Below are 26,884 nucleotides of genomic sequence, written 5' to 3'. Positions count from 1 at the left end.
CGGAGAGGCTGACTGCTGCCACCCATCTGCCTCCAGAAGGAGCCCTGCGTCTTGCAGCACCTAACTGGGGGCGCTCCCAGGACCAGCACCAGCCCACTGGCCCTCAAGGGGAGCAGGTGGCAGCAGAGACAACGAGCAGCAGAAGAGGCTCATGCCCTCCCCTCTCTGCCTCCAGGCAGGTGCCACGTGGACGCCCCGCCGTCCGGCACCCTCGTTGCAGGGCCCAAGGCCAAGGCCAGGCTGCAGCCTGCAAGGCTCCCATCTCAGGCGCAAAACCTAAGGGGCTCCAAAAGCTGGGCTGTCAAGATAAATCGTCTTTTAATGCAGTATTTCTAAAAACCAAAATTAACGTGAAAAAAATCCAGGATGAACAAAACGTTACTGATGTTTCCTTTTGCCTCAGGCCCCGCCCGCCTGAATTGGTTAGCACAGAGCTTTTACAGAGTCTGTCTTTATTTTAAATTTCGATACATTTTAAAAATTAATTTCAGTCTTTAAAATTGCCACATTAAAATATTATTCGTCGTCAACTGCATTCACCTATATATACCTAATATCTATACACAAATGAATGCAGGTTTAAAAATGGAAATCTGTAGCCCAGTTAATATAACGTTGTGACGTCAGTTTCCTGGTTTTGATATTGTACTATCTCGGATTAGAAGGTGTCAACACTGGGGCAGGTGGGTGCACCAATGTTGCACCTTCCTGTAAGCGTATAATTAAAAATTAAAAATTTTGAAAGTACATTCTTTTTATAAATTACTGAATTGGGGGGGTCCCAACTTGGAGGCTGAAGTGAGTGTCTGTCTTATTTCCACTAGCCAAGATCCTGCATGTTCTACATAACCGCTGCCTTCAAATGAGGGGGACCAAGACCCCCATCTCTCGGCAGCCCTCCCTCCGGGCCGGCCATGGCCACTGGGGTCTACACACCCGCCCGCCTGCCCAGACTCCCCTGCAAATTCTGTCCCTGAGGGACCCTCCTCCTCTCCTACCCAGCCCTTTCCCTCCTGTGTGGAATCTTCTGGCATGAACAACAATAGGACAAGCTCTCCTTTTTTCTCCTTTGATCAGTTCAGTTTCAGTAAAACTGTGCAGGATTTTTATATTTTATGATATGTTTATCTTAAATTTAGTTAGAGAATATAATCTGAAATATTTCAGTCATTAGAAATCGGTTAGACTTGTTTTATACACAAGCATATGAGATATGTCAGTACATCTTTCATATTACTTTATATATATATATGTTTTGTAGCTGTTGTTGGATATACTGTTCTATGCATCAAGTAGACCATTTTTGTCAATCATGTTGTTCAAGTTCCTCACTACATTTGATGATTTTTCTAATTGTCTTTCTTGTTCTATCAATATTTGATTTTCTAATTGTCTTTCTTGTTCTATCATATTGATTGAAGTTATATTAAAAAGTCACAGCATATGATAATTTTTAAATTACTATAGCTTCCTTTTGCATTATGAAACATTTTTCTTTTATCTCCACTAATGCTGTCAAAGTCTATCAGCTTTATTTTGTATAAAGTTCTCATGGCATACATTTTTTCAACCTTTACTTTGAACATTTATGTACCTAAAAATGTATCTTTTATCAGCATGATAAAGTGAAGATATTTTTTTTCAAATCTTAGGATCATTGTCTTTTGATTGGTTATGGACCATTGTACTATAATAACATACCACTGCAATTTAAAATATAACAAGGGCCTTTAATCATGGCACTGCCTTTATTATATTATAATCTTTCCTTGTATTCTGCCTACTAGCAGAATTAGTGCCTACTAATGACTAGCGTTGGGGAAATATGATTGAGGAATTAATGAAATATGACTCATAAGATCATTATTCTATTGTATAACCCAATATTACTATGTTAAAGACAGAAACAGGGGCCGGGCGCGGTGGCTCACGCCTGTAATCCTAGCTCTCTGGGAGGCCGAGGCGGGCGGATTGCTCGAGGTCAGGAGTTCAAAACCAGCCTGAGCAAGAGCGAGACCCCGTCTCTACTATAAATAGAAAGAAATTAATTGGCCAACTAATATATATACAAAAAATTAGCCGGGCATGGTGGCAAATGCCTGTAGTCCCAGCTACTTGGGAGGCTGAGGCAGGAGGATTGCTTGAGCCAGGAGTTTGAGGTTGCTGTGAGCGAGGCTGACGCCATGGCACTCACTCTAGCCTAGGCAACAAAGCGAGACTCTGTCTCAAAAAAAAAAAAAAAGACAGAAACAGGAGTTTACAGGGTTTTTCCCTGAAGGAATGTGTGGACTCAGTGGTTCATTTATTAGAGGCTGCTAATTAGAGAGCTCTCAAATCTCCGGTGGGGATGTTTTCTAGGAAGGCTTCCCAGTATCTCAAAATCTGTGAGCTTCCCTGTGTCTTGAAAGACAAGACAAGGCAAATATGGCCCACAGGATGGGAGCCAGAGACAGTGAGTGCACTTTGCCCAGAGAAGCGCCCCGGTGATAAACAACCTGTTTTATTAGAGATGGGCTTCCTGCTCTCTATTGTCTGTCTACCTTTAAGTCCACCATAACTAATCAAAGATATATACAGTCACTATACCTCTTTTGTTTTACCTTTGTTAATCGACAACTACTACCTCTTTAGAAGTTAGCCCCTGAAAGACTTTGTACCTGTTTGTTCACATAGATTAGAAGCCCCTTGAGAGGACTTTTGATCCTAACCCACTACCTGTATCCCCTAGCAACTGCATTCCCTGATATGCAAATATGTTACCCTGACAACTAGTAGTTGATGTCTGTGATTATAAAAACCTGTATGAATCTAACCATATTGCTGGCAGTTATGGAGATCCACCAGTCCCCTAGGAACCTCCCGCTGTGTTTTATCTGACCTTTATATATACATATAAAACTATAAACTATACCTTAGTCTCTGAGTATTTTTTTATTTCTCTCTGTTGCCTATCAATTTCCTTATCCTCTGTGGCCACCCCTATCTTAGGGACCTGGCTAATCTCCTCACGGGTCTGCCTCAAATACTACTCTTGCCCCACAGACCAGCAGAAATAGTGTGAGATAACTTTAAAACAAGAAATACATAATATAAAATTCATTAATATTCATTTATTAAAATTATCTGTGAAATCATATATACATATACACATGTGTGTATATGTGTTGTATATACATAAATATATATGTACTGGTGTGTAAACTATCTTGTATGGTCAGATGAAAACCACAATATGCAAGTGTGAGTTCCAGGATATCAGGTAATGTATATTCTTTTTTATTTCCTTTTTTTTCTGTCCATTGCAGATTATTACTCTGGAAGAATGAATAAACAAGAAAAAGTCACCTTTCTGATCTAGCAAGGTAAAGTGATGGCTAATTCAACAAATACCATAAAAGTAACTTCACTATGCAGTAGACTTATATCATGCAATATTTTTTTAACCAACATTTTGAATGCACAAATTCCAAAGAATTAAATCTGATTAGAGGAAATAATTAAAAAGATAACACTGCAAGAAATTACTTACATGACAAAATTGCCATGTCACTTATAACTTCACCACTTCTGAAAAAATATTCTCCATTTTTTTTTTTTTTTTTTTTTTTGAGACAGAGTCTCGCTTTGTTGCCCAGGCTAGAGTGAGTGCCGTGGCGTCAGCCTAGCTCACAGCAACCTCAAACTCCTGGGCTCAAGCGATCCTCCTGCCTCAGCCTCCCAAGTAGCTGGGACTACAGGCATGCGCCACCATGCCCGGCTAATTTTTTGTATATATATTAGTTGGCCAATTAATTTCTTTCTATTTATAGTGGAGACAGGGTCTCGCTCTTTCTCAGGCTGGTTTTGAACTCCTGACCTCGAGCAACCCGCCCGCCTCGGCCTCCCAGAGAGCTAGGATTACAGGCGTGAGCCACCGTGCCCAGCCAAGCTACACATGGAAAGGCATTTTAATTACATACAGATTTATGACTATCATTATTAAATATATATTTATATTATTTATACTTATCTAATGCATTGTATTCTTTCTCTCATTCTTAAAATATTTGAAACTCACTGTGATATTAAGGAATCTCTGTTGTCCAGACTACTCTTTAGACTCATCTTCATGTTCAAGTTGCCTATAGATTTAAAAATAAAAATAAAATTATGTTTTCTTCAAGATACATCTACAAACCTGTATATTATCTATCCATATTGAAACATTTTTGAATTCCTACCTGAGGTCTGGGTACAGTCATTATTTGAGACCACCCTCCCACTGAGAACATTAAGATTAATAACACATATCTTTGCGTCCCCAAATATGAGGACAAGCACCATATATATATTTACCTGAGAGTAAACTCGATCATTTTTATATTCATAATATTATTGGTTAAATATCTGTTTGCCATTCATCTTTAGCCCTACTTGTTTCTATTATTTATATGAGCTACTTTTTCCCCAAAGATATTTGGTCTGGGTTTTTCAAAAACAGCTATCCAATATAAGAAAATTACTTTAATATATTTAATTATTGACTGAATTACAACTATTGTATGTGCTGCATATTATTTTATCAATTTCACATCCTTTCACAACATTTCTATAAATTATATTCCCTTTTCATTTATATTGTCTTATTAATTTAAGTATTTTAATGAAATTTAATTCATTTTAAGCAAAATGAGGAGGTGGCAGATATAAATATCAAAGGCAGAAATTATTTTATAGCAATTTACCTGGAGAGAAGTAAACCAATTTTAATATTTACTTTTGTTCTTGTAGCATATTTATAGATATTTCTATTTGATAATGAAAACTATTGGCTTTAGTTTTTCTGTAGATTAGCCATGGCTATAATCTAGATTTTTTAATCTCCTCTACCTCTGACTGCCTGTGTCTCAATCTATGGCTAAACTACTTTCCTGGATTTTTCCATTACCCTTTATTAAAACATCATAAAAATTCCTTAAAATACGTACAGAATTCCACTAGATGGGACTTAAAAAAAAATACGTACAGATTAAGGTAGTAATGTTTAATCCATATTTAATAATTAAAATCAAATAATAAAAGATGGTAGATAAACTTTAACTAGAATTTAACTAGAAATTTAACTAGAATTTAACTAGAAATTCTTTCCATTTAATTTTGCTCCTAAAGGAGTCCAAGTTCTTATAAGATTGAAATTGCTGGCCTTTTACAAAATTCTGTTCATTATTTATTATATTAATCATTTAGTATATTGATTACTAAATTCCCATATAAAGCCAAAACTTAAATTTGGATTATTAATAGTTACATCTACCATGATGCTATTTGTTGAGTTTGCTACACAAATAAACTATAAAAGTAATAAATCTTAAATATGAAATCAATATACTCATCGCTTGCATAGTCCTCAGTTTTCCATTTTTTTCTTTGGTAACGAACTTTTACCAGCATGGCAATCAGTACACAGAGAATAATGAAAAAAGGAATGAGTAAGAAAAATGGCCATCGCGTAGGTTTTTGATGGTAACCGCTCTCTATGTAGCGTCCTTCTAGGAGAGAAAAACAGCAGTGTTTTGAGAGCAGTCACCAAGAACATAGTGAAGATATTTCTATGTTTTACTAAGAATATTAGAATAGAATCTTTAAATGGTTTAATAATTTTATAATTAACATATTTTTATAGAGAGTAGACAAGCTGACAGCATAAGTGCCCAAAGAGACTCTTCTAACTCTGAGATAATAGTCCTACCTATTGCAGTTGTATTGAGAAACTTCTATTCCTGATAGTCTCTTTTCAAGACTATCTGACAATATAGATGAAAAGAATTAAAGTGTGCCCCATATAAGAATGAAGCTTTTCCTCAATACTCTTATTTTTAGTAAGAAATACTGTACAAACAATAACATTTTTATTAGTTCCGAATTTTCTTGTCACTTAATGCATTGATATGTGTTTTCATGTCTGTTTGGTCTTGTGAATATCTGGTTGCATCAGTATAATGTTTCTGTTTTTTGTTTTTTAATTTTTTTTTATTTCAGCATATTACAGGGGTACAAATGTTTAGGTTACATAGATTGCCCTTGCCCCACCCAAGTCAGAGCTTCAAGCGTGTCCATCCCCCAGACAGTGTGCACTACACCCATAGGTGTGTACATATCCATCCCCTCCCCCCCATCTACCCGACACCCGATGAATGTTATTACTATATGTGCACATGTGTGTTGATCAGTTAATACCAATTTGATAGTGAGTACAGTGTTTTCAATTGACCTTCCTTCCCCACTGAACTATCTTTGTACATTTATTGAAAAATTGATTAACCAAATTTTAATGAGCATATTTTTAAACTCCCTGCTCCATTCTATTGATATATTTATGTATCTATCCTTTATCAATGCTATGCTGTTTTGATTCATGTAACTATATACCCTATACTATATTTAAAACTAGTTAATCAATATAAGGCAAATAGACTGAGTCATCTTTCTTCATTGACCTTTTTCAGGGCTGTTTGGTTCTTCAAAGCACTTTTGTGTGCATTTTAGAGTCAAAGTGTTAATTTCTAAAAAGTTTATGCTATTATGACTTGTATTTTTTAACCTATAGATTTAAATTATAGATTTAATTATTATTTATATAGTTATAATATAGAATTGATATCTTGGTAATAATGAGACTTCTAATATTAACATGAAATATTAGTGAACATGAAATATTTCTATATTTATTTGGATGCCTAGCATCTATCTGCACTTTTTTTTAGTTTACAATATAAAGATCCTGCACATCTTTCATTAAATTTGTTCCTAATATCTTACATTTTGAGAGTATTATAGATAGTATTAATTTTTATTTTTAATTATTCTGGCTACATATTTGTTTGCATTTATGGTGTATATGTGATATTTTCATATAAGCATAGAATGTGTAATGATGAAATCAGGGTGATTGGGATATCCATCACCTCAAGTATTTATCATTTCTTTGTGTTAGGAACATTCTAATTCCACTCTTTTGGTTATTTAAAAATATACAATAAATTATTAACTGTAGTTGCCATATTTTGTTCCCAAACACTAGATCTTATCCCTTCTATCTACCTATATTTTTGTACACATCAACCACCCTTTCGTTATCCCCCACATTTCACTACCATTGCCAACCATAATTCTACTCTCTACTCCATTAATTCATTTTATTTTTTAGTGAGAACATGTGATATTTGTCTTTCAGTGCCTGGCTTATTTCACTTAACATAATGCCCTCTGTTCCATCTATATTGTTGCAAGTAACAGAATTTCATTTTTTATGGGTGAATAATATTTCATTATATGTATATATATATATATATATATATATATATATCACATTTTCTTTATCCTTTCATAAGTTGATGGACACTTATGTTGATGCCTTATCTTGGCTACTGTGAACAGTGCTGCAATAACCATGGGAGTGCAGGTATCTTGTTGATATACTGACTTCCTTTCTGTTGGATAAATTATAGCAGTGGAATTGCTGGGTCATATGGCAGCTCTATTTTCAGTTGTCCAAGGAGCCTCCATAACGTTCTCCGTGGTGGTTGTACTAACTGACATTCCCACCAGAAGTGGGAATGTAATCTCCATATCCTGGGCGGCCTTGGTTATGACCTGTCTTTTGGATAAAAGCCATTTTAACTGGGTTGAGGTGATATCTCATTGTACTTTTGATTTGGATTTCTCTGATGAGTAATGATGTGGAGTATTTTTTTTTTTTCATATACCCTATTGGCCGCTTGTATGCCTTCTTTTGAGAAATGTCTATTCAGATCTTTTGCCACTTTAAAATTGGATTATTTTCCCCCTACTGAGTTGTTTGAGCTCCTTATATAATGGCCATTAATCCCTTCCCAGGTGGGTGGCGTGTGAATATTCTCTCCCCTCCTGTGGATTGTCTGTTCACTTTGCTAGCATTCCCTTTACTGCACACAAGCTTTCTGCAGTGTCTGAGCCTGTGCTATTATTAGTGTGCCCACCTACTGAATTTAGTAGACTTACCGTTTGAAAGTTTTTATGAGATATTTCTATGAAATACTTAGTACAGATGAAGGGGGCTATAAGGGAAGTCAACTTAAAGTTATTCTGAGATTTCAAGTCAGGGATTTACAGTCAAAGGTTTGATTTTATCTGAGATAAAATTTTATTGCTCAGAATCTCAAATCTGGCCTTTTGCCATATCTTACTTTAAGGAAGAGACCAGAAATGAGAATTAGTCTGATTTATAAACCAAAAAATATTTTAAATTAATGTATTATTTTTTATATATTTTAAATATTTTTATTATTAATTTTTATTTTTTTATTTTATTATTAATTTTTAATTTTTTTATTATTAATTTTAAAAATTTTTAATTTTTTTATATTTTGTCATTATTAATTTTTTTAAAAGCTATGCTTTTTTATATTTGCTTACTTCTAACCAACGGGAAACATGGGTTCTATTTTACACGTGACCAAAGGCAGCAATGACTCCAGACGATTTAATGCCTCATAATAATCATTCCTCTTTTTCCAGCATTGAAAACCATGCTTTAAAATGTTCTTGAGTTGCTCACTGGCAGTCTTCCCGAGACAATTTCAGCACGTACTAACAGCCTTCCCCAGTCTCCAGAAAGCCTTTCTGCCCTGCATACACTGTCCAATTCCAAAGATTAGATTCTTGTGATAGAAACACGTAACACTGGCTACTAAAATGTCTTCTATTGAATGCTGCTGCTTGAGAAACTACCTCAAAGGTTAGAAACTTAAAACAGTCATTCAATTCTCCTCACACTTTTGTTGGTCATACATTTGGGAGGGGGGGTTCTTAGTTGGGTGGTCGTATTTCTGTGTCTCCATGCAGTCAAATTTCACACATTGCAGATGATTTTCAACAGAATGAGTGTTCTAGGAATAAGAGTTCCAAGAATAAGTATTCCAAAACATCTAGTCGGAATCTGCAGGAATAGCACGGGAATCCTAGCATGTCAGTTGTGCACATTTTATTGATCAATCATACCACCCAGGCCAATCTGGATGCTGGAAAGGGAGCCGTTGTTGCCACTGCTTGTTATGGAAATGGCATGTGTGTGCCTGACCAGAACCAGTTAATTGCAGCCAATGTGGAGATAATCTAATTGTCACTACTACAAAGGTAATAGCTTGAAAACACATTAAATTTATTATGATGTTTTAAACTTACTAATCGACTACTATCTGGCATTAAAATAATATTTTCAAACTCTGGAATGAATGTATTTCATTCCTGACTCAAAATCTGGAAAAAAAAATGGCTCTAATTATCTGTAAATGTAAGTTGTTATATAAAGGGAATCTCCTGGTCTTAGACATTATTGCAATGGCTGGCTAACTGCTGGCTTTCTCTAAAATCCATCTCTAAAATCCTTTCCTTTGCATTGCACAATATTGTAGGAATGCATTTCCCAAGCACCTTGACCTGCTGTCTTCTGATTAAGTTCAGTCGATGGGATTCACTGGGTATAATTTGGAGGGTCAGGCGAGTGAAATAGCTACGGTGTTTGGTATGGTGTGGTCCTTCCTTTGCAGCTTCTCCAACAGTGGCTGTATTCTTTATCCCTTTGGCTCACTCTGTGGTCCAAATCCTGCCACACAGCCCTTAGTTATATGTCATGCTAGACAGCCCAGATTCTGGTTTTAGTAATACCACCTCTTTTTGCTGTCCCTCTAGTCCTAAACAGTGGTAGTAATTTCCTGTTATTGCTAATATCTTGGTTGCCACATCATTCTCTGATTGGCTTTTCATATTTGCTATTAAGTGTAACCAGATGCCTTATATTGAATTCTTTCTGTTTGAAAGACCAAAGTTATTTCTGTTTTTATGCCTGGGTTCTGACTGATGTATCTAATTTATAATGTTACATATGCTATAATATATTACTTTCTGAAAGTAAAACAAATATCCATGTGTGGTTTATGATTTGATCTCCAAATGTCCAAAACAATCTAGCTATAAATTGGTAGCTATCATATTATTTATTAAATCTAATAAATTTGAATTATGTTTGAATTATATTTTTTGTATTTGCTATTAATATTTACCACGGACAGAGGGTGCTGCTGCAGGTGGATAATTGCCACTGTCAACACTCCCACCAGGCCATGAAGCGTCTTCCGTTTGGCAGTTTGGAGGTAAGAATCCAGCATTACAGTGACAGTTCTTTTTGTTATTGCATACCTGAAAGCAGCAGAAACATGGCCTTATAAGATAAGCAGCTAGAATTATATGTGTACAAGTAGAATTATAAAATGTTATGTAGATCACACAAAGCTGTTTTTCCTATGTGGTGTGTGTGTGTGTGTGTGTGTGTGTGTGTGTGTGTGTGTGTGTAGCAGTGCATTAGCTTTTGTGGCATTAGTCTCAGTGATTTTTATTCTCACCTCTCAGTACTGGTACTTACACCATGATTGCTGCATTTTTGTGCAGTGCAGTCATAATCCAAGAATGAAGAATCCACACAAACCTTATTGTTGCAAACCTAAAAAGGATAAGCCGAAATAAGTTAACCAATAGGCCATCTGGGTTTGCCATTTGGTTAAAAGCATTCCATACTATACCAATGCACAAGGTATTCGTGTAACAATAAATATCACTGTATAACAATGAATGATTAATTTATAGTGCTACTATGTTTCCAGCATTAGGTGAGACTCTGATCATCTGGGAGTAAAGAAAACAATAATAGCTACTTCTCTGGTTATTACCCTGGGAGAGGAAAGACAGATATGAAATAAGTAAAACAATATTTTGGCAATATTTGGCAATATTTCTTTGGGTGTTTGTTTGTTTGTTTGTTTGTTTGAAACAGAGTCTCACTTTGTTGCCTGGGCTAGAGCACCGTGGCATCAGCCTAGCTCACAGCAACCTCAAACTCCTGGGCTCAAGCCATCCTCCTGCCTCAGCCTCATGAGTAGCTGGGACTACAGGCATGCGCCACCATGCCCGGCTAATTTTTTTTATACATATTTTTATTGTCCACCTAATTTCTTTCTATTTTTAGTAGAGACAGGGTCTTGCTCTTGCTCACGCTGGTCTTGAACTCCTGAGCTCAAACGATCTGGCCGCCTCGGCCTCCCAGAGTGCTAGGATGACAGGCGCACACCCGGCTCAAATTCTGTTTCTTAATTCTCAAGAGTGAGGCTCAATAAAACTCACCTTTCCTTTAGAATCCCCAATCTTTTTTCAAGAAGACTGGGGTGGCGGGGAATCTGCTTAAGTGTGCAGCCCCCATACCACGTGATTCTTAGGCTGTCCAACATTTGAGAACAACTGGCCTAATGTCACCAGGTACCAAATGGTCATGTTCAGGGGTTTCTGGCATTAACATTCTCATAGTTTTCTTGCCCAATGGTTGTTCCAGTTCTGAAGTTTCATGTAACTTTCCACCGCACACCACTCCCAACAGCAGTTGGTACACTTATCCTGATGATGCTTGTGACTCTTAGTGGGAGCAACTTCCAGCACTGAGGACCTTTTTCTTCAAAAAAAAAAAAAAAAAAGGACGGGGAAGAGTGGTCCGAATTGGGTAATGAAGGTACCTCACCTCAGCCATTGAATTCACTTCGCTGGCCTGGCAATATTTCTTTGGATTTTTTTTTTTCCTCTTAAAATATAAGAACATAATGTAATTTTTAAAGTCAAAGAGTTAATCTGCCCACATAGTTTTGCTAATATTACTGAGTATGGAAAAGTTACATTATTAATTGTGTCAGATAATTATGGCAACACATACTTCTGTTTAAGATTTAGTAGAAAATAGTCTAGTAGTAAATAGAGGGCCAGATTATTTTGGGTGGCTATAGTAGTAGTTTAAAAGTTCTAGCTCTGGATGTAGAATAGTACTGCTACAGCTAGAAATGTATCTGCTGTTAGAATGATGCCTTGACACCTACTTAAAACTTAGGCAGAAGCCGGGCGCGGTGGCTCACGCCTGTAATCCTAGCACTCTGGGAGGCTGAGGCGGGCGGATTGCTCGAGGTCAGGAGTTCAAAACCAGCCTGAGCAAGAGCGAGACCCCGTCTCTACTATAAATAGAAAGAAATTAATTGGCCAACTAATATATATATATAAAATTAGCCGGGCATGGTGGCTCATGCCTGTAGTCCCAGCTACTCGGGAGGCTGAGGCAGGAGGATCGCTTGAGCCCAGGAGTTTGAGGTTGCTGTGAGCTAGGCTGATGCCATGGCACTCACTCTAGCCTGGGCAACAAGCGAGACTCTGTCTCAAAAAAAAAAAAAAAAAAAAAAAAAAAAAAAAAAAAAAACTTAGGCAGAGAAATCAGATACATAATTTGCAGAGCTATTGTTCAGAAGAAAAGATAAACCTAAGTATCAGAATCATTAAATAAAGTATTTGGACCATAGAAGACAGAAGTTGAGAAGGAGTTCTTGGTATTACTGGCATCCTTTTACTGCAATGGAGTTTCTGTTTTGTTTTGTTTTAACATTCCTAGGGCAGAGTTCTTATTTCAGTTGCATCTTGCAGGAAGGGTAGGGAAAAATGCTATGCCATCCAAAATAATAAGTTAACTACAAAGCCATTCAGGTTATTTATTACCACATAAGTGTAATATTATATTTAGAAAAGGCAATGGTTCTTCACCAAACTATTTTTTTTTTAATTTCAGAATATTACAGTGGTACAAATACTTTGGCTAAATATATTGCCTTTGCCCCACCCAAGCTGGAGCTACAAGCTTGCCCAACCCGCAGACATCATGCACCATACCCATTAGGTGTGAGTTTACCCATCCCTGCCTTCCCTGCCACCTACCCAACACCCTATGAATGTTATTTCCCATATGTGCACATTAGTGGTGACTGATTAATACCAATTTAATGGTGAGTACATGTGGTGCTTGTTTTTCCATTCTTGTGATACATCACTTAGAAGAATGGGCTCCAGCTCCATTCAGGATAATACAAGAGGTTCACCATTTTTTTTTAATGGCTGAGTAGTACTCCATGGTACACCTATACTACATTTTATTAATCCACTCATGTATTGATGGATACTTAGGTAATCTGGTATTGGTACAAAAATAGGAATATTGACCAGTGGAACAGATCGGAGAATCCTGATATAAAACCATCCTCATATAGCTATCTACTCTTTGACATCGGCCTAGGCAAAGAGTTTATGAAGAAGTCCCCAAAGGCAATCACAGCAGCAACAAAAATAAATAAATGAGACATGATGAAACTAAAAAGCTTCTGCACAGCCAAAGAAACAGTCATGAAAATAAACAGACAGCCTACAGAATGGGAGAAAATTTTGCATTCTACCCACCTGATAAGGGGCTGATAACTAGAATATACTTAGAACTCACAAAAATCAGCAAGAAAAAATCAAATAACCCTATTAAAAAGTGGGCAAAGGACTTGAACAGAAACTTTTCTAAAGAAGACAGAAGAATGGCCAACAGACATATGAAAAAATGCTCAACATCTCTAATCATCAGGGAAATGCAAATCAAAACCACAATGAGATATCACTTAACTCCAGTGAGAATGGCCTTTATCAAAGAGTCTCCAAATAACAAACGCTGGCATGGATGCAGAGAGAGAGGAACACTCCTACACTGCTGGTGGGACTGCAAACTAGTTCAACCTCTGTGGAAAGCAATATGGAGATACCTTAAAGTGAATCTACCATTTGATCCAGCAATCCCATTGCTAGGCATCTACCCAAAAGATCCAATGACACTCTACAAAAAAGACACCTGCACTCGAATGTTTATAGCAGCACAATTCATAATTGCAAGGCTGTGGAAACAGCCCAAGTGCCCATCAATCCAAGAATGGATTAATAAAATGTGGTATATGTATACCATGGAGTACTATTCAGCTCTAAGAAACAACGGTGATATAGCACATCTTATATTTTCCTGGTTAGAGCTGGAACCCATACTACTAAGTGAAGTATCCCAAGAATGGAAAAACAAGCACCACATATACTCGCCAGCAAACTGTTATTAACTGAGCAGCACCTAAGGGGACACATAGGTACTACAGTAATAGGGTATTGAGCAGGGGAGAGGGGGGCAGGTATATACATACATAATGAGTGAGATGTGCACCATCTGGGGGACAGTCATGCTGGAAGCTCAGACTTGTGGGGGGAGGGGGGAAAGGGCATTTATTGAAACCTTAAAATCTGTACCCCCATAATATGCCAAAATAAAAAATAAATAAATAAAAAATAAACAAATTAACCAGTATTTAGGGAATAAAAAAAAAAAGCCATACACAAACCCAGAAAGATGCATGATCAGAAAGGACCTGAGAAGACCCTAAGCTTTCTTTGCAAGCTGACTCCAAGACTCAGGGAATATCCAAGAAATTACTAAAGAACTTCCCCAGAGCAGAGGCAGCCTACAAATACCAGGCAAGGTGTCAGTTTTTTTTCAAATGCTCTGTTTTCAACAAACCCTGAAAACACTATGCTAAGTGAAAGAAGCCAGAATCAAAACGACAGATCTTCTGTGGTTCTACTTATGAATAAATTCAGAGAAAATTAATAAAAAATCATGGAAGGTATAATAGTGGTTAGCAGAGGCGTGAGAAAGGATCATTGGGAGTTATTTTTTTTAATGGATAGAGAGTTTCAGTTTGTGATAATGCAAAGTTTCTAGAGATGGAGAGTGGTGATGGTTGCACAATAATGTGAAGGTATTAATGTCCCTGAACTATACACTTAAAAATGATTAAAGTAATAAATTTTAAATTGTGTATATTTACAACAACAAAAATAGTCCATATATCATATTCAGTGCTTTACAGGCTAGGATAATAGGTAAAATGACCAAACTCGTGTTATGAGACTAGTACATATTGTTATCCACATCAGCCAAGGATATGTTAAAAAATAGAGTATTGATTTATGTAGTATATGATAAAAACATAGTCTGAATGCATTCATTTTCCCCATGATTAGGATAAAACAGGACATTTATTTAATCCACACAATAAAGGGATTAGCAGAACAGAGAGCCCATATATAAACCCAAATATGTATGGTCAACTAATTTTGGGCGAGGCCACCAAGAGGACAGAATCAGGAAAGGACAGTGGCTTCAATAAATGGTGTTGGGAAAACTATCCACATGCAAAAGAATCAAACTAGACCTTTATCTTTGACACAAAAATAAACTCAAACTTCATACACAAAAATAAACTCAAAATAGATTAAAGACCTAAACGTAAGAACTGAAACTGTAAAACTCCTAGAAGAAAACAAAGGGAGAAAGCTCCTCTGTATTGGCCTCACCATGAATTTTTCGATATCACTGAAAGCACAGGCAACAAAAGCAAAAATAAGAAAGTGGTACTATGTCAAACTAAAGAGTTCCTGTACAGCAAAGGAAACACCAATGCAAGGAAAAGCCAGCCTGTGGGCTGGGAGAAAATATTTGCAAACCACATATCTGAAAAGGGGGTAACATCCAAAATATATAAACAAGTCATAAAACTCCATGGCAAAAATAAAACCTGATTAATAAATGGGCAGAGGACATGAATAGGCATTGCTCAAAGAAGACATACAAATGGCCCACAGGTATATGAAAAGGTGCCTGATATCACTCACCAGCAAGCAGTGCAGTGCAAAACGAGATATTACCTCTCACCTATTTTTGATCGTGGGGATGGTTATGATAAAAACAACAAGAGATAAGCACTGGCAAGGATGTGTAGAAAAGGGAACGCTGTTGGTGGGAATGTAAATTGATCTAGCCATTATGGAAAACAGTATGGAGGTCATTCAAAAAATTGAAAATACCACTACCGCATGACCCAGCGATCCCTCCACTGAGTTTATACCCAAGGGAAAAGAAATCGGGACCTTGTAGAAATATCTGCACTTTCATGTCCATTGCAGCATTATCCACGATATCGAGATGTGGAAACAACCTAAGTGTGCACGAACAGATGAATGGAAAATGAAACTGTAGTTATCCATCTACCTATCTGTCAAATGAAATATTTATTCAGCACTAAAAAAGGAGGGGCTACTGCCGTGTGAAGTGCATGGATGCATCTGGAGGACATCATGCTAAGTGAAATAATGGTGACACAGAAGGAAGACCACGGCATGACCTCACTTATGTGTGGAAGCTGAAAAACAAAAGCTGAATGCATAGAAACGGAAACTAGAACAGTAGCTACCAGGGGCGGGGAGGGGGGGGAAATGTGGAGAATTAGTGCTAGGCATACCTACATAGCTATCTTGGATTAGTAAGTCCAGAGATATAATGTGCAGCATATAGGCTATGGTTAATGATGTTTGCTGAGAGTGTATTTCAGTTTCTCTTAACCACACACACATAGATACAAAAGGTAACTGTGGAAGGTGGAGGACAGGTTAATTTGATGAAATGTAGTAATCACTTTACTATGTACATGCATATCACAAGAGCATATTGTATGCCTTAAATAGGTATGATAAAAAAATAAAAAATAAAGGGATTCACTGTGAATAAAACACATGATAAATCAAGTCAATGCAGACAGAAATAACATTTGAAGTACATATATAATAAAAACTATTTTGTAATATGAAACTATTCATACTATGGAATTTATATTTCTTAATAAAAACACTTTTATAAAATAAAAAAGAAGCCCCTCCAGCTGTGCTGGAGCCAGCTTGTAATTGGCTTGTGAGAGCCAATTGCTAAATTTTCAGGAATTTTGTAAGCTAGCCACTGGACACAGCCATTATTAAAAATTAAAGTAGAGAAAGTTAAATAAATTTAAAGTTAAACAATTAAATAAATTTTAAACAAAAAATACATAAACTTTATAATATGAATTTTATGATAAAATAATTATTATTTACAAAATGATAAGTAAAGGGGTATCCTCAAAGAAGACAGAGGTAAATGCTGTACACTTTGACCGGTAAATGATTGTGGCTGGGGTTCTCTTTAACAAAATTGGTGAGGTGTTTTGGACCCAACCAGGTCACTTTCAATAATCTTGTTCATTTCCATCAGCAGTGTGATATACTGGTTTGTGTGTATCTTCAGGGTTTCATTCTTTTATATAAACATGCACATGGTTTATGTTTTAGCATCTTAAAACCAGTTCCTCTTTTCCATTCATGGTGATAATTTTCAGAGGCAAATAAAATTATTTCGCCCACATTTTAAAGATCTTTTCATATTCTTAAGCTTTTAAGTTTCTTACTAAAGAAAAAAAAAAAAACCAAAGTATTGAGGTATCCACAATTATCATCATCGTTTGTTTTTTTGCTGGTGATGTCATGTTCTTCATGTGTCCCCTGATGGAGTAGGAATGTCAGAAAGTGAAAATGATGACAATTGGTTGGGCTTTCTGGCTTCCTTCACATCCCTCCTTCAGTTATGCCTCTTCGGTTGCTCCCTCAGAGTCATGCATTTGTTTTTCCTACCCTGGTAATTTTCAAATATTTTAACAGCTGTTTGTGCTTACTTCAGTGGACAAAACATTTTCACATTGTATTTTATGCTTATGATTTCAATTTCAATTTCCAGATCAAGACTTTGAAATACAAATCTTTGCAAATCCTCTGTTAGATTCCTTCTAGGAATAACTATGTAAAAGTAGGCGATGACATTTAAAACTGGTTTTTGTACACTTAACCACTAATATCTGAGAATTGAAACAATATATAGATGGACCCAGTATCTTTTGCTTTGTCTTTATTGACAAAAGGAATTTTGAAATTTCTTATGATGCATTCATTCGAATCCAATGGAACCTTTATATATGAGGTATTTCAAAAACAATGACACTCTAGTTTGCAGAACACCTAAAAATTAATCACTCCATGTGCAGCTAATTTGATCATTATTTACAAATATATGATATATATGAATACAAACTTTTGTGGTCACCACTTGGGTGACACCTCTCCAAGATCTCTACCCAGCCCATCTATCTTCCTACTGGGGATCAAAAACTTCTCTAGCATCATTATGCATTATTTTTTAATGAGGACCAGTAGCATGTTTTAAAGTTGCTGAGATAGATATCTCCTTGATGGGGCATCACCTTTGTCATGAACACTGTGGCAGAGTAGTGACTGCCAGATCAACCTGCTCACTAACTGTGGTGAAAGAAGGTGGCAGGTATCCTTTGTTTCCTTAGCTCTTTCCAATCATCCACTTGAAATGTGAACATAGCCGGAGTGCCAGTCAACCATCTTGAAAGAAGAGGCTCATGATATAAGATCTGTAGCTGGAAACTGGACTGAGTCTGGATCATTGATGACACAGTGGAGCCCCATAACTTCCCTGGATGAACAACCTCCAAAATTATTTTATATTGTGGAATAAAAGAAACCATAAACTCTGTAAGCCACTCATGGTGGTTCTTGCTTCCTGTGAAATTCTTATCTCATATAGCCTATGTTAGACTGTTTAGAAATAATATAGAGATAAAAATTAAAGACAGTCTTGGGCACTGATTTGGTAAATATTTTTCAAACCAAATTTCATAGAAGTGAATACATCACAAAGTTTTAAAAATGACTGAGTTCTTGTGTGAGAATACGTGGTGACAACTTTTGTGTTTCTAATTTTTTTGTGTGTGCTTTCTAATTTTCTAAGCGAATATTAGTAAAGTTAGGTTGTAGCAGAGCTACAATTTGTATGGCAAATGGTTCCTTAATTATCAAATAAAAAGAATATTATTTAAATATGTATATATTCATAATGATATACAATTAAGCTGTGAAAAAATTAGTAGATTTCATTTATACTTGGTTAAAACCAAAACATAGTTTTTAACTTACTCTTTTTGTTGTTGTTGTTGAGATGGAGTCTCACTCTGTTGTCGTGTCATCAGCCTAGCTAACAGCAACCTCAAACTCCTGGGCTCAAGCAATCCTTCTGCCTCAGATTCCTGAGTAGCTGGGATTACAGGCATGCACCACCATGCTCGGCTAATTTTTTTCTCTATATTTTTAGTTGGCCAATTAATTTCTTTCTAGTTTCAGTAGGGACACGGTCTCACTCTTGCTCAGGCTGGTTTCGAACTCCTGACCTTGAGCCATCCGCCGGCCTCAGCCTCCCAGAGTGCTAGGATTAAGGCGTGAGCCACCGCGCCCAGCCCTCAATTTACTCTTAATTCACAAAAATATCGTATGCTCTCCTGGAACCCATTCTACTAAGTGATGTATCTCAAGAATGGAAAAACAAGCACCACATGTACTCACCAGCAAATTGGTATTAACAGATCAGAATAACATTTATCGGGTGTCAGGTGGGTGGGAGCGGGGAGGGGGGCATGGGCAATATATGTAACCTTAACATTTGTACACACATAATATGGTGATATAAAAAAATAATAATAAATAAAAAATATATATCTTATGCTTTCAAGTCAACTATATTTTGCCTGTCCTTCTTTTCTTCAATGAGTGGTTTACTATATTCTGTTACTTATTGGACCAGAGAGTCTTTATATTTGGACCTGAGACTAACTTGAGCTTGATCTTTCCTGTGTATATATGTGTATGCATATAAGTATTGCATATTCCATATAATAGAAAAATCTAGAAGGCAAAAATGTTGACACATATGCTTAGGTACCATATTGAATGACATAATAGGAAAGGTAAGATAAGAGAATGGAATGTTTTCATAAAAATATACAGTTAGATAAATATTCTACATCTTTGTATATATGTATTAATATACACATAAACAGTTAATGAAAGGTTCATAAAAATAGAAAGAGTAATTATATCTCAGAAATGTGACCTGGATTGATTTTCACTTTACTCTGTGAATTTTTTATTCTTTCATCAGTAAATGGGCATACATTATTTTAACATATATTTTTTTTAAAATTATATCAAAAGATAATTTATTGCATTAGAAGTACTCTCTATGTAATGTGAGATAATTTAATAAAATACAGGATACAAAACAAGGCTTTTTTCAAGATGTCTGATCAGAGACATCAGCTGCCAAATCATCTCAGAAAGAACGAGAAGTTTTAGATAAAAAAGAAAAACAAAACAAAGCACGGATCATGTGTAATTCCAAGGAGAAAGTGCCACAACCTACCAGAAATTCCACTGGAAGAAGGTGAGAAGAACAAGAAGGAGCAAGATATTGGCAGAAATCAGCCCGAGAGGCTTGGAGCCCAGCATAAAGATGTCTGGTTTTTCTCTCCCTCCCTCGCATCCTCGGCAGTCAGCAGGCTCCCAAACTGCTGGAGATCCTTTCCACCCTCCCAAGCCCAGGAGCTACTGCCAGCAGTGAACTGGGAGCTTCTTAAGGACAAAGCGCCAAGCTGGCAGCCCCCTTGGGGTGGCTTCCTGTCACCACAGACCCGAGCACACACGGTAGGCGACATATTGCTTCTTCACCCACCATACACCTTTGCCCTCCGCAGGGGGCTTCAACCCCTCAGTTTTGGTTTTGCTCATTTCCACAGAAACGTTTGCCAACTCCAGCCCAAACTGTGGGAGCCACAGGGGCTGGTTGGTCATGGGGGATCTGCATGACCCCAGAGCCTAGACATTCTGGGTAGGCTGCCCTCTGGAGAGAGGGACAGAGGCAACCAGCGTGCCGGCTCTCCTCCATTCAAACTCTTTTCCTCCCTCTCCCCTTCCTCCACACACTGTCCCTGAGAAGGACAATTAAGCCACGACTCTGAGAAGTGACTGTTTCCCTTCTGTTGGTGTGCCCACCACACTGAGGCTTCCACAGAGAGTAGGGCTCACACCTTGCCTCTCAAAGACTTGCAGCAGACCAAGGATTTCTTGGTCTATGAGCTCCCTGCTTGCTGGCCCTCCCAGGTGCTGCTTGCCCGGTGACTCCATCAGAGCAGGGCACACCCTAAAGCAGAGGGACATCAAACCTACCCGAGCATCCTGCCTGAGCACTGCCCAGCACGATTCTCTCCCAGGCACGGTTAGGGATTAATCTTCAGGGACCTGGGGACAGGCCCACAGGCAATATTCTGTACCCCCAGGACTTGCTTATGTTGCTCTGGGGCATGGAGGGGAGATTTGTGAACTAATCTCAGGACAAAAGGTAGCCTGAATGGGCAGAACTCTAAATAGAGTTCAGTGCAGGTCCCAGCCACAGAGCACTTGTGGAGCTCCCCCCCCCCCCCGCCCCCACAGGAAGGACAAGCTGTCAGCTCAGGGCAGGATTCTGGACAGGGAACCTCCCAGCCTGCAGCACCATCATGGGGGAGCTCAGCTAGTTTGAGCTTCTGCCTCCTGGCAGGTGCCAGAGGGAGACCATGGAGTAGGGCAAGAAGGAGAAGAGAGAAACCTCTCCTGATCACCACATTGTGAATCTGAGATGGCCCCTCCCCCACAAGCAGACTTTCTGGCTGGATGGGGCCACCTCAGCCCCTCGCTGGTGGCCTAGGAGTGAACCTTTGACTCCTGCAGAGACAACTACTTTACCAGATTTTGTGGAGCTGAAGGCAGGCTCACCCAACCCAGCCCTGCCCAGCCTCAATCCCACACCCACCTCTGTTGTCATGGAGAATAAGGAGTGTCCTGGGAGCTCCAGGCCTCTGCCAGCTCTGGGAGCACCCCTGGGAGCACCAGGGCTCTGCTGGTGGCATTAAAGTGCTTCCCCTGAGGGGCTAGAGGGGCTCGTCATGGGTCTCCAAAACAAAAATATAACTGGTTCTTTCTAGCAAGCACCATCTCCTGGCAGGGATGTCAATTTGTACAGCCTTTTAGAACATTTACTGACTCAATCACACAGGGTGTGGCTGGCTCTTACCCAGAAGCACCACCAACTGCCTCATAGATTAAATTGGATATCCCAATACGATTCATGCTGTTAAGAAGACCACAGGGCTGGGAAAAGAGAAAGGATTTCAAAGACCTCCATCTTCCCCCATCAACAAGAGATAGGGAATCTGACCACACACATAGCATACCACTGCCATAGCCTACAAATAACTAGCAAGTGAGAAAACCACCACACTAATAATATCTATAACCAAGACATCCATCAGTAACCTAGACCCCCAACAAAGCACCCACAAGCAAAGCCAAAGGTCCTTACCAAATATATGCTACAAATACATCCTTATGAGTGATGGAAATCAAAAGATTCCTTGAACTGAATGACAAATGAGATACAAGCTATCAAAATCTATGGGATTGAGCAAAAACAGTACTAAGGGGAAAATTCATAGCCTTAAATGCCTACATCAAAAAGAAGGATCACAAATTAACAATATAATTACACACCTCAAGGAACTAGAAAAGGAAGAGCAAACCAAACCCAAAGCCAGCAGAAGAAAAAAAATAAGTAATGTCAGAGAAGAACTAAACTAAATGGAGGACAAACAAAAACAATACAAAAGATCAATGAAACACAAAGTTGATTCTAGAAAAAGATAAACAAAAATTGAAAGACTTTTTGCTAGATTAACCTGGAACAGAAGAGAAAGGACCCAAATAAGTTCAATCAAAAATGAAAAAGAGATATTACAACTGATACGAAGAAATACAAAATATCATATAAACACTATAAAAATCTCTACACAAACTAGAAAATGAAGAAGAAATGGACAAATTCCTGGAAACACACAACCTTCCAAGACTCAAGCAAGAAGAAACAGAACTTCAGAACAGACTGATAACAAGCAGGGAGATTGAAGCAGTAATAAAAAGTCATCCAAAAAAAAAAAAAAATCCCTGGACCAGATGGATTCACAGCTGAATTCTACCAGACCTACAAAGATTTGGCACCTGTTATTCCATAATATCTAAAAGGATAATATCCTCAATAACTCATTCTATAAAGCTGGGATCACCTTGATACCAAAGCCAGGAAAGGACACAACAACAACAAAAAAACTACAGATCAATATGCCTTATGAATATGGATGCAAAAATCCTCAATAAGATACTAGTAAACCAAATAAACACATTTAAAAAAGAATCCACCATGAGCAAGTGGGCTGCATCCCAGGGATGCAAGGATAGTTTCAACATATGTAAATCCAAAAATATCATTGACCACTTAAAAAGAAGCAAAGACAAAAACCATATAATTATCTCAATAGATGCAGAAAAAGTATTTGACAAAATCCAGCATCTTTTCACAATAAATACCTTGAACAAACTAGGTATAGAAAGAATGTATCTCACAATTATAAAAACCATATATGACAATCCCAAGGCCAACATCATACTGAATGAGGAAAAGTTGAAAGCATTCCCCTTCAGAACTGGAACAAGACAAGGGTGCCCACTGTCACCACTTCTATTCAACATAGTTCTGGACGTCCTAGCCAGAGCAATCAGGCAAGAGAAAAAAAATAAATGGCATCCAAATCAAGAAACAGGAGGTTAAACTATCTCTTTTCACTGATGATATGATCTTATATCTAGAAAACTCCAAAGACTTCACTAACAGACTCCTGGAATTGATAAATAAATTCAGTACAGTCTCAGGACGGACACATAATGGACACAAATCAGTGGCATTTCTACACACAAATAACAGTCAAGCTGAGAGTCAAATGAAAAGCTCGATACCATTTCCAATAGCTACAAAGAAAATAAAATACCTAGAAATATACTTTACAAAGGACGTGAAAGATCTCTATAAGGAGAATTATGAAACACTGAGGAAAGAAATCACAAAGGACACAACCAATAGAAAAACACATCATGCTCATGGATTGGTAGAATCAACATTGTTAACATGTCTGTATTGTCCAAAGTGATTTACAAAATCAATGCAATCCTCATCAAAATACCAACATCATGCTTCACAGATGTAGAATAATTATATGTTTCATTTGAAACCAGAATAGAGCCTGAATAGCCAAAGCAATCTTAAGCAAAAAGAACAAATCAGGAAGTGTCACTTTATGAGAACTGAAAGTACACTACAAGTCTATAGTAACCCAAACAGCATGGTATTGGCAAAAAAATGGAGACATAGACCAATGGAACAGAACAGGGATCCTAGATATAAAACCATTTACATAAAAAAAACTGATCTTTGACAAAGCACACAGCAATACACACTAGGGAAAAGAAACCCTATTCAATAGATGGTGCTGGGGAAACTGGATAGCCACATGCAGAAGAATGAAACAGGACCCATATCTCTCACCACTCACAAAAATTAATTCAAGATGAATATAAGCCTTAAATGTAAGGCATGAAACCATAGAGCTCTAGAAGAAAACATAGGGAAATCTCTTCTAGATATCAGCCTAGGCAAAGAATTTATGACTAAGACCCCAATGGCAATTATAGCAGCAACAAAAATAAGAAATGAGGATTGATGAAATTAAAAAGCTTCTGCACAACTAAGAAAGTAATAAACAGAGCAAACAGACAACCTACAGAATGGGAGAAAATATTCACAAACTATATATCTGATAAAGGGCTAATATACAGAATCTACAAGGAATTTAAATAAATTAGCAAGAAAAAAACAAACAAACAATAAGCAACTCCATGAAAAAGTGGGCAAAAGAAATGAATAGAAGTTTTCCAAAAGAAGATGGAAATGGCCAACAAACATATAAAAAATGCTCAATGTCCTAATCATCAGGGAAATGCAAATTAAAACCACAAGAAGATATCACCTTACCCCTGTTAAAATGGCTTTTATTGAAAAAACCCCAAACAATAGATGTTGGTATGGATTCAGAGGAAAGGAACCTTATATGTTGTTGGTGGGACTGCAAATTAGGACGCCCTCTATGGAAAACAGTATGAAGAGTCCTCAAAGAACTGAAAGTAGACCTACCATTGGATGCAGCAATCCCCTTACTGGGGAACATATCCAAGGAAAAGAAGTCATCTTATCAAAAAGACACCTGCACTCAAATGTTTATTGCGTCACAATTTACAATTGCAAAGATCTGGAATCAATCCAAATGCCCGTCAATTCATGAGTAGACTAATAAAATGTAGTACATATACACCATGGAGTACTACTTGGCCATAAAAAGGATGAATTAATGCCTTTGCCACAATTTTGAAGCAGTTGGAGACCATTATCTTAAGCAAAGTATCTCAAGAATTGAATAACAAACACCACGTATACTCTCTATTAAACTGGAACTAACCAAGGGGCACACGTGCACAGAGGGAAGTAAAAATCATTGGAAATCAAGCAGACGGATGGAGGGAGAGGAGGAGGGACAAAAACCTATCTAAAGGGTACAATGAACACTATTCAGGTGATGGACACGCTTATAGCTCTGACACTAGCCAGGTAACAAAAGTATTTGTGCCCCCTTAATATTTAAAAATGAAAACAAATAATATAAGTACAGTTAGTGAACAGTGTGAATCTCTATTCAGCGAATACACATAAGTTCCATGAGAAAAGTACTAGATAGGCAATGAAATTTCAATTACAGGTTATATTTTGTTCTTTTAAAGTTTGTTCTTATTTTCAATTTTTCTCTATTGAATGTATACTTAATTCTGAGTGAAAATATCAAGCATGTATCATTTAAGAACATAGTATGAGGCGGGGAGGGGGGCATGGGCAATATACGTAACCTTAACACTTGTACCCCAATAATACGCCAAAATAAAAAATAAAAAAAAAAATTAAAAAAAAAGAATGTGAGGAAATACTCAAGATACATAAAAATAAGTATTTCTAAAATAACAAATATAATACCAATGTCTATTTTGCTTTTTAATGCAAATGTATGGCATAGAAAAAAGAAAAAAATAGAAGAACATAGTATGAAATATTAGGAAGTTATGTGGGGACAAAAACCACTTACTTTATTTGCAGCACAAACAGTTCCGTCTTTTACCCACATGATCGCACTCTGCGCATCATCGTGTGGATATTCCAGGGCGATGCAACGGTCATCATCTATGGTGACATAAATTATAGTGGTCGTTTTCTCTCTAAATATTTCTGTAGAGTCATATCTACATATTAGTTTTCCACACTGCAGATCTCTATAATTGATCCATAAATAAAAATGATTAATTCTAATTTAGAGAAATATTAGAATATGCTTTCTACAACAAACAGATTTAAATAAAGCATTCAAAAATAGATAAATAAAAAAAAATAAAGTATTCAAGGTTTGCAAAAGAGTGTCAGCAATTAATTCCGAAACACCAAGAAATTTGAGGGCCTTGCCTGAATTATTAATAACAATCGAATATTTTAATAATTATGGACTAGTTCTTATTTCCTAGTTAGCCTGATTACTTTTTTGTGTGTGATTCCTTCATTTTCTTTGGTCATTAAACAAGATCAAATCCAAGCTTATTCTATCCTAAAAAAAAAATAATAATAAATTTATCTTATTACCAGTTTTACTGGGTTTCCCTTTTAACTTAATATATGGCTCCAAAACTGACAAAATTCTGAAACCTGCACTAGAGAAACATTTAATGCAATAAACATGAAAATAAACCACTAAGATATATCATAATGATAGTGCTGTGAACCACAGGAAAAATCCATTCCTAGTAGGCGGGGGTGTTTTTCATGGATTAGTGCTGGATTTTGTGGTAACTCACACACCAAAGTAAAATTGTGTAGATAAATCTAAGTAAGGAAGCTCTAAGAGAGAGAGAGAGAGAGAGCAGGTATAGGCAAATCAGCTCTCTTCAAAACAAGTATAAAACCAGGCCAATTTGTCAAAAACAACTATTCCAGGGCTGTGAATATTAATCAAAAGCAAACAATAAAATTGAGAAGAATTTCTTCATGAAAAGCTGCTATAAAACCAGGTGGGCGGAGGCGGAGGCTTGTGGGCTTCCCCTGAGTGGGATCCCATCCCCTCTCAAATCTCAGCGCCTTCCTGTCAGCAGAGCAGTGCCCAGCAAGTTCCACTGCAGAACAGTTTCTCTCAGTTGGGTGTGAAGG

The 26,884-nt window shown here is 37.2% G+C and overlaps 1 protein-coding gene across 4 annotated transcripts in view; it reads right to left on the bottom strand.

Moving 5' to 3' along the window:
• Positions 1 to 3,108: 3,108 nt before the first annotated feature.
• Positions 3,109 to 26,884, bottom strand: part of ADAM2 (ADAM metallopeptidase domain 2) — an 82,719-nt gene continuing 58,943 nt past the window's right edge. For 2 of the 4 annotated variants that reach the window (XM_075997290.1, XM_075997291.1), the window contains 6 exons: positions 25,779 to 25,873; positions 10,439 to 10,516; positions 10,080 to 10,215; positions 5,369 to 5,528; positions 4,058 to 4,121; positions 3,109 to 3,314 (listed from right to left, as the gene is read on the bottom strand). In XM_075997290.1, the coding sequence (XP_075853405.1) occupies positions 4,088 to 4,121; positions 5,369 to 5,528; positions 10,080 to 10,215; positions 10,439 to 10,516; positions 25,779 to 25,873 (503 nt within the window). In that variant the 3' untranslated portion in view covers positions 3,109 to 3,314; positions 4,058 to 4,087. Of the gene's footprint in view, positions 3,315 to 4,057; positions 4,122 to 5,368; positions 5,529 to 10,079; positions 10,216 to 10,438; positions 10,517 to 25,778; positions 25,963 to 26,884 lie in introns of all 4 variants that reach the window. The other 2 variants (XM_020282741.2, XM_075997289.1) reach the window with 2 other exon arrangements.

The sequence above is a fragment of the Microcebus murinus genome, chromosome 24 (genome assembly GCF_040939455.1).
Source record: "Microcebus murinus isolate Inina chromosome 24, M.murinus_Inina_mat1.0, whole genome shotgun sequence".
Classification (NCBI taxonomy): Eukaryota; Metazoa; Chordata; class Mammalia; order Primates; family Cheirogaleidae; genus Microcebus; species Microcebus murinus.
This window is presented reverse-complemented; position numbering and strand designations above follow the sequence as displayed.